The 9,500-nt window shown below is 40.9% G+C and overlaps 1 protein-coding gene across 1 annotated transcript; it reads right to left on the reverse strand.

The window, feature by feature from the left end:
- Positions 1 to 6: 6 nt before the first annotated feature.
- LOC101852115 (mediator of RNA polymerase II transcription subunit 4) lies at positions 7 to 8,479 on the reverse strand. Its single transcript, XM_005106109.2, has 6 exons — positions 8,402 to 8,479; positions 5,361 to 5,482; positions 4,066 to 4,181; positions 2,399 to 2,543; positions 1,321 to 1,452; positions 7 to 334 (listed from the first exon to the last, which is right to left on the reverse strand). Exons 1-6 carry the CDS (start codon positions 8,467 to 8,469, stop codon positions 39 to 41), a joined length of 879 nt encoding a protein of 292 aa, XP_005106166.1. The 5' UTR covers positions 8,470 to 8,479; the 3' UTR covers positions 7 to 38.
- Between the last annotated feature and the right edge of the window lie 1,021 nt (positions 8,480 to 9,500).

The following is a 9,500-nucleotide window of genomic DNA, read 5'->3' on the forward strand; positions in this document are numbered from 1 at the left end:
CCAACCTCAAAAATAAAAGAGTCCAATGATTTCCCATTTCACTCGTCGCTGGAACTGCTACTAGAAGATTCCGTAGACATCAGCTCCACGTCATCCTCTTCCTTCGAGTGTCCCTTCAGGCTGTCCCCGAGGCCGTGCGAGCCTAAGGTCACGGGGTTCTCCTGCGACGGCTGCCAGGAGAAGGGCGGAGGAAGGCCTTGCGATGAAGACGCTGACGACGGCTGTTGAGACTGAGAGGAGGGGTGGTGGTGGGGCGGCTGGTGGTGGTGGTGAGCCAGGGAGGACTGCTGCGGGGTGGAGGGGTGGTGGTGGTGGTGCGACGCCGGCTGGGCTTCTGGAGGGGGTGGGGGGGAGGAGGAAAAAAAGACAGGAGACAAGACATCTCGCTTTAAACGGCTGACAACAGAAATCAACAAACACGCTTGTGGACCCTTATTCAGTCCCTTTAAAACACAAGGAGAGTTTTCTCTATAGCCAAACAAACACCAATGAAACCAAAGTTCTCCTATAGGTAGGGCAATGCCCACTTTTGGTATAGGTCAAGATTTCTGGAAACCCCCCCGAAATTTGGGTTACCCGCTTGTCCTTAAAAGCGACCAAATTGCCCGATTACTGTAAACACTCCACCATACTGTCATTTTAAAAAGTGACATATGACAAAGGATATTGAGAAAAAAAAAGGAAATAAATGAAGTACCGGTATGATGCTAGAGATTTGAGAAAGGGACAAGAAAAATTGGCTAAAATGCTTCTTTTTTTTTTGCCTGTTGACATTTTATGTCTACCCGGACACAATACTTGTCATCTTGAAAGCAGAGACAAAGTTACAAAGTGGCCTCATCAGGATATCAGACAGACTCTGAGGTGGGCATTGGAGCGGGGAGCAGAGCATGTATAGCAATGCCCGGAGTGCTAGGGTGTTCCCAGGACCAAGTAATTAAGAAATCAGCCTGAGAGGAAAACTTTCTGGGAGAACAAGATAGAGCAATAGGGCTTACTCTACACGCACACCCTCCACCCTCCCCCTTTTCTTATCTTTTTAACACTGTGCCGCCTCATCTCGCCGATTGGCGATGTTTACCATCTTGTTTCTTTGGATTTTCCCCAAAATATGATGGCAAAGTGTTAACACGTATATCCACAAGCTGTCTCAAAATGATCATGCATGAAAACTATCGGCTGCACACACAAGGCATAACCCATACAAAGAACAAATTTTCAGGGCCCTAATTTTTTTCCTTATACATGTATATTTTTTGTACACATTTGGCAGCCACAAACTTTCACTTTCATCAAAACCAATTAGATGTAGAAGCTCACCCTGTGAGTAGAGTCGGGTCAGCGAGCCGGGACCGGTGGTAGGAGTGGAGGAGGAGGCTTCTGGGAAGGTTCCCATGGCAATAAAGCTGTGTCGCATCTCTAGGTCAGTTGGATACGGGCGCCGCGGGTCCCCTGTGGAGATGATGTGTAAGGCACCGTGGTGAAATCAGGCACTCGTCAAAATAATGAAATCAAAGAAATTGGCATTTTTCATGCAATTCATTTTCAAACTTTCTTTTTTTGGGTCAACACCTTTTATACCCATTAAAAAATACATTTCTATGTTGATTTTACAGAAAAAACATGGCACAAAAATTTTTATTTTTCAGTTTCCAATGGCTCTCCAGCTATGGAAATTGCCAAACTTTGGTGGCCATTTTTCACTAATTTTATCTCTGAAACCAGACAACCCTTGAATCGCAAATATTTTGACTTCTATTCAAGATAGATGGATATTTTTTTCACCTAGAGCAAGCCAAATACACAGGCTTTAAGATGATACCAATAACCCCATATGCCCATAAATAGACGAGTTCCTGATTCCACCACGTCGTGACACATATGGAAATAGAAGTTACATCATTTCACCAATAGATAATATTTTTTCAATGTAACACAGTTGCCTCAAGTCTGAATCCGGATAAAAGTGTCCTAGAACCAAAATTCTGGTTGAGAAAGTGCAACCAGAGGGTGGTTGGTGGGCACTCTGATGGGGTTTGATCCTTTTTCCCTATCTAACATCGTACTATAAACTAAGACTGTGTACGCCTCCTCCGCATTTTCATATTTCCACATCTCTACAAATTTCTTAAAACACTATGATTCGTTGTAGAATCATAGCTCAGAAATCCCACGCAAGATCTCCCTTTAGTTTATTTTAGTAAGAGTTTTACGGCACTTGAAACACAATATGGTCATATAATAAGTACCGAAGAATAGATTATGTGTTACAAGAGAGTAACATACACAAAAAAGGAAGGAGGGGAGATAAGGACGACAGATGTTTGATAGGAAAGAAGGAGCAAAGCAAACCACACCAGAGCACCCGCCAACCACCCACGAAAGATTCCCGCCCTACCTGGGCCCCAGGTCGGAGGCGCAGCAACAGCGTTGCTGGCGCTGATTCTGTGCGCGTACTTAATGAGGTCTTCCGAGGGCACTTTGTTCACTTTAGCCTGTCGGACTGCGGCCAGTTTTTGCCTGGCTTGGTAAACAGCAGTGGCCTGAGGGGGATAAAAAAATATGTATTTTTATACCGTATTGCTTTGACCAAGTGAAACCGGTTTGTTTGCTTGTTTGAGAAAAGAGAATTATAAATAATAATAATAATAATAACAATAATATTAATAATAATAATAACAACAACAACAATAATAAATAACAATGCTACTACTACTACTACTACTACTACTAATAATAACAACAATAATAAATATCAATACGAATAATAATAATAACAACAATAGCAATAATGAAAATAATAATAAAGGTAATTTAGAGCTGAGAAAAAGTAAGATAGACAGAAACAGCTAAAGGAAAGTAAAGAAATAGGACCCACTAGTGGCGTTCTCCAACCACCCACCTGGTGAGACTGGTGGTACAGTCAGTATATCTCTCTCTAGGTTTTCAAATTTTACTAACAACTCCTAATTTATAGCCCTTATCATCACACTAAACGACTGGGAAGAGCAAACACAATACAGTAAAATTTTACCTATTCCAGGATAACATTTTTTGTCTTTTGTTAACTTTTTTTCACAGCGCTCGAAACCACATAAGGTCATAAGTCATATATGAGCCTGCGGGACCCATTTAACATTTTCAGTTGGGTAGGAATTTTGAATTTTGCCCTGATGGCAGCCAAAGACTACTCTAATCAATTTTACAACCACCAAGGGATCTTTAATGTGCGCAACTTGCACACGGGACCTCCTACATTTCTCGCCCTTATCCGAGAAGGCTAGGTGTAAGACCTTTCAATCCATAAGATAATGGGTGTGGCTGAAAGACAACTGTACGAAGGAGCTAAAGAGTAGGAGTAGAGTCAGGAGCCCAGGAGCCCAGAGGAGGGGACAAAAGGGTGGGGTGGGGGGTAAGGGGAGAGGGCAGAAAGAGAGGAAAAAAGTAGACATCAGAACATGATTAGAGAGCAGGAAAGAAGGCGAAAGGAGAAAATTGTAGAGAAAATAATTTTTCAGCTCTATCGGGTTTTGAATCCGGGACCTATTTTGAAAGAGAGGCAAACACTGTAATCTCTAGACCACGAGAGCCTCCAGATAACATTTTTAGAGGGAACAACATGAACAAATAGGAAACGTCTAAAAACGGTGTTACAAGAGAGTAACAAACATATAAAAGAAGAAGGGGAGATAAGGACGATAGATGTTTCATAGGAAACAAGAAGCAAACCACACCAGAGCACTCACCAACCACCCACACCTAAGCTGTAAAACTAATGTTATAGCATAGTATAACACAATTTGTCTTTCTCTTCTCGACTACGCTCTGAAGCTCTTACTTAGTGACAATATCAGCCACCATAACCCAGAATCACCTTTATTACTGCACTGAAGAATAAACAAAACCCAATTTGGTTGCAATTTACATGACATGATCTGATTAACGTGCATAAAAGCCAATCTACAGCATGCAAATTCAAACCACCAAAACATGCTCTTAATGATTTCGAAACGGTAAGACTGATGATAACACAGCACACACAAGTCTATTCAAATCGTGCCATACCATGATAGTTTCCGCTTCCTTCAGTGCTCTCTGCAGCTGCCTGATTTCATTGTCCCTCTTTGTAACTTCAGCTTTCAAAGCATCTATCACTTTTTGAACTTTCTCTTGTTCCTCAGCTATAAGAAAGGGATTTAAAAAATGAATGTTAAAAGCATTATTATATATATATATATATATTAATAAATAAAAACAGTCAAACCTGTGTAAGACGGGAACGCATTTGTCAAGGAGACAAGTCGCCGTAAAAGACAGGTGGCTGTCATACACAGGACTGATCAAAATGAAGAAAACAAACCATTTACTTACGGGCTCCCAACTGGAGGTGGTCACAGGCTTAGGACTGCCATAGGGCTTATTAAAATCTTTTTTTGTTCTTTTGAAAGGGGGGAGAGAAAAGGTAGGTTTTTGTTGGACATTTTGTTAATGTTTTTTTTTTTTTAATTTTAATTATGGCTCCCTGAAAGGTCAAAACAAAATTAAATGTGTCAGACGAGGACATGAGGAAGGCCAAGCGGCATAGAAAAACAAACAAATGGGTTTCCACCACTTGGCGAGTTTGTGGTAACTTCCATTGTTAGGGACTGAGTTTACGGACTGAGTTGTGGGCGGGGCTTATAGTTTTAAGGACCACACACGAAACACGCTTCTCTTACCAGCAGCTGAAAATTTACTGACACCCGTTGGTCAACTTGGGTAAACATTGAGAGCGACCAAAGCAACATGACCATTTTATCCATTGGAGTAACTGACAAAACCAGCAGGTGAATGAATTATGACGGCTCAATTTTAAAGCATAAAATCTTTTTAAATTTTAAGTGAACTGAGGAAATACAACAATTTTGAAAAATTATAAAAATAATATCATATTAATTAGTTATTGGGGTTACACCAGGAACATAAATTTCATGCTTCCACAAAACACTCCTTGCTTTGCAGCTAGGATGCCAACAAACTTTGCAAATAAAAGTCTGAAATCCTAATTAAATTATAAAACAAGATGTCTGATTTTTTGTTATATTTCCAGGAATATATTCTATTCATTCGAGCCCAAGCATCTCATCTGTAAATCAAGAATTTAATTAACAAACCTGTTTACAAATAACCTATTATTTCAAGTTCAGAACGACGTTACCTTTAAAAATAAAACAAAAATTACCCAACCACTCTCATCCCTCAATATAATTCTCAGTTTCCTTTTATAGTAGCAGTATCAGCAGTGCACAATTTATCATCATTTTAACACTCACAAGACTTCGGACAGCTTCCAATGTTACACAGAATTATAATAATTGTACCTGTCTTGATCAGCTCTTTCAGTTCATGGTCTTTTCCAATCAACAAACTCATCAGGTCAGCAGTGTCTGGAGCATCCACTTTCTTCTGAGACTTGGGCAGAGCAACTTGCTCTATTAATTCCCTGCAAATTAAAGAAAAGACATGCAGGTGGTAGGGGAAATGAAAAAGCAGACAGACTGGCTGGTGAGGCCACCTCAGATGACAACACGGAATTATTCTTTATAAAATACATGAAGTGGCTAGATGTCAAGCCTAGTCGTCACAAGATAGATGCGACTAGACGTAGAATGACGCAAACTATTTTTAGGTATGGTGGCCATCTTGTGTGACGTCAGACCGGGATACCCCTCCGATCACGTGACTACGGTTTACTTTTAAGGACGACTAGACAAGCAGCTAGCCTAAACGTAGAATGATGCACTTGCCTGATTGGCTGCTTATTTTAGTAATGTGATGTCATCACATCCTGGTGTATACCCACGGACTATTTTTAGAAGACCATGGAGATACCAAAGATTCTCTACTACACTACACACTACACGATCTTTGGAGTATCGATGTGTTTCGCATGGTAAAATTTCACACTTGCAGTTAACTGTAGCACGTCAGCCAAGCTCTGGTAATGGAAGATCATCAGATCGTTGATGCTCAGAACAGTAAGAATGCTGATGCTTGAAATTGAATAGCAATGACAATGAAAAATTATCATCCAAATTGCTTAAAAATGGGCTTAAATGAAAATAGAGTAAATTCTAAGAACTATGGTTTTTAAATTTTAAAAATCCATTGATAAATAAAAAAGTTATTGGGATTTTTGTTTGCAAAATGTTGGAGGACCTTCATATAGGAAAAAATCGCCAAAATGTGGGACATGTTTTGATGTATTTTGAGGAAAAACTATTCATAAGTCAGTAATGAATTGGAGCATATGAATGAAACTTGGCATCTCCATGTGATTTTTAGTGCCGAATCTAGTTCTGCTATCACTTTTTCGATGTCTTCATTACTTTGGATCTTAAAGACTGATATTTGCGTGAAATTTGTTGAATTGCGTGACATCGTTTTTACCGCAACGCGATCACCCCTTCTAAAACTCAGTAAAGCGCTATCGGGAAAACCCTCGATGTAGTCATCGGTGACCCATTTGGTTATAGGCAGCCAATCACATGCCGCCTTGCGATCACACGCCTCTTGCATGCCGCCACCTCGCGTTTGGAATGCGCGATCAAGTTTCTAGATCTAGTGTTTTATCAATGGATGGGTGGTAATTTTAAGTTGGTACGGAAAATCTACTAAACGCAGAGATCGGAAATTTTACAGCAATAAAGAAGACATGTGGGGCGCTTGTGTGGTCGGCGATCAACCCGCAGCTCCGCTTAGTTTTCGAACCGCAGAGGAAATTCGCACAAACACGGCAATATCTCCGGTTCTAGTAATCGTTCGGGATTGTACGCTGGCATTTCGTTAGTTTAACCTTTCCTCTGGTTGGTTGCCGAGTTTCATTTATTTTCGTCCAGGAGTTTTCCCGTAACTAAACTTAGAAGAGAGTCACTTCTGATTCCGAGCGGCCCAAAAAATACCCCTCGCGCGGAGGCCGATTTCCGGCCCAAGGCGCAGCGGGCGATTGGCATTGCTAAATTGAAACACGGGAAACGCTAAGACAAAGCGCAAGAATATTGCCGTAAAGACGCAAGGAGATCGCCACCCCCACCCCCCCCGGGCCCGACAAACAATGCGCAGAAGAGATTATAAGCAGCAGCATCATCAGACATTACCGGTAGGCTCCTTACCGGTACGTCTCCTGGAAAAATATCACACCAAAACGTCATGCCATGATAGACACGATCTTTGGTGCCATGTGTTGGCTTTTTTATCATATAGTCACGTGATCGGAGGGGTATCCCGGTCAGATGTCACACAAGATGGCCACCATACCTAAAAATAGTTTGCATCGTTCTACGTCTAGACTAGCTAGTCGCATCTATCTTGTGACGACTAGGCTAGCCGGCTAGCCACTTCATGTATTTTATAAAGAATAATAAACAATACTGTATCACATATATTATGGCCACCTCTATTCTCCCCCGGAGTGAGAATAGTGCAGGCGAGTCGTGGCTATTCTCACCCGGTGCGCGTTCACCAAATTTTGCTTTCACCCTAAACCACAGAATTCTACACTGTGATAACAGAAAAATTGTACAATTCTGTGCCGTGAACAAACGTTCCATTACAACTGTAGCCTATTAAAAGCGTACAATTTTGTCTGTGGGCAATGGAGAGAGAGAGAGAAAGATAGAGAGGAGTAGCGCGAGAATTTCTGGGCAAAACAAAATGGCGACCCGCGTAGTTCGGCTCGATTCGAAAAGTTAAATAGCCGTAGCATCTTTGTAGACAACCAAATTAATTTACTTTTGTGTTTTAACATCATTTTTTAAACTTTGTTTTGGTCAATTTGATCGTCCACACCGATAGACAGACAGTATTCAGAAAGAGACAGAGAGAGAGAGAAGAGGGGAGGAGTTGATCTTGCGAGAACTTCCGGGCGGGTGAGAATAGCCACTTTCTATAATATACATAGATTCTATAGATTATATACAGTTTAATAAAAAGCTGTGGTTCTGGCACAGGACAGGCTCACACACACACACACACACAATCACAAACACACACACAACAACAACAACACACACACAACTGACACAACAACAAACACACACACTCAACATAGGCCTAAGGCTAAGTTAAGGAGAGCTTCAGCCACAAACTTTATGATTTGTCAACAAAAGAATAATGAACGAAGTCCCCTGCAAAAAGACCAAAGGTCTCAACAAATGCAACAAACTAGAAATAACAAAACGAAGAAGAATCCCATCTTTGTTGTTGGAAGTACAGGAATGGATTGGACTTGAAAGTTTGGTGACATGGTGCCATGATGATTGTCGATGGACTAAGATCATGGAGCTATTGAGATGCACAATATTCAAATTGAATAAATCAGAAACCTGACCCTTTCAAACCATCGGGGTATCATTTATCTTACTTGGAAATGACTTCCAAGTCATCGATAACTCCGTGAATCCTTTGCCGGGTGCTTGATTCTGACGCCATCTTTGTTAATAATGCCAGGTACGTTTTGGCGTCATGCTGCAGTCATGCAGAGTGCAGAGATTAATTTAAAAACTGATTTTTTTAAAATCACAAACTAACAATATTATTATTAGATCTATGTTGCCATTCATATTATAGATCTAAGTATTTTATGGCTGAAGCAGTTATTCTTCAAGATATATAATGTATTTTTGCGACAAATAAGTATAATGCTAGATTTTGTTACTGAACAAATTGGTATACATCAAGGAGTTTAGAACTGTTGTTTTTTCCAGATTGTAAATTTATGTGAACACTCGTGGACAAAGTGGCATATTTGAAGCTTGCTGGTGAATGTAAAACTTGGCATGAAAATGGTGCAGTCATACGCCACGAAAAAAAATTATAGATTGTGTTCCCGCCTTCTCTCTGTCTCTCAACACGTGGGAAGGATCAGAAGTGGGGGGGGTATAGAGTCTCTGTATTCTGTACGTGTGTGTGTGTGTGTGTGTGTGTGTGTGTGTGTGTGTGTGTGTGTGTGCGTGTGTGTGTGTGTGTGTGTGCGTGTGTGTGTGTGTGTGTGTGTATGTAAGAGAGAGAGAGAGAGTGTGTGTGTGTGTGTAGTAGTAGTAGTAGTATAGGGTTTTACGGCGCTCGCAACTGCATAAGGTCATATGAGAGCTGTGTGTGTGTGTGTGTGTAAAAGGGGAGAAAGAAAGAAAGAGAGAACATTTGAGAAGAGGGGTAGGAACGAGAAAGAATGCCAGAGATAAAATAGGCTGTATATCAGGGGCGGTTTGTTAACGGGGCAAGACCGGCGTCGCCGGTCAGATTTTTGTCAACTGAACTGTTGACTAGAGGTTTATTGCTGATGACGATTTTCATTCATTTTTAAGTAAATCCAAACAAACATGTATCAACATTAAGAAACACCTTGCCGATTTGAATGCGCTCAAATAGACAAGTGGGATTCTTCCCTTTCCTCCCCTTTTCAACCTTCACCCCAGCTAGACACCAAGTTCTATAATTAGCATTTGACACACTTCCCCACT

Source organism: Aplysia californica, unplaced genomic scaffold (genome assembly GCF_000002075.1).
Source record: "Aplysia californica isolate F4 #8 unplaced genomic scaffold, AplCal3.0 scaffold00513, whole genome shotgun sequence".
Classification (NCBI taxonomy): domain Eukaryota; kingdom Metazoa; phylum Mollusca; class Gastropoda; order Aplysiida; family Aplysiidae; genus Aplysia; species Aplysia californica.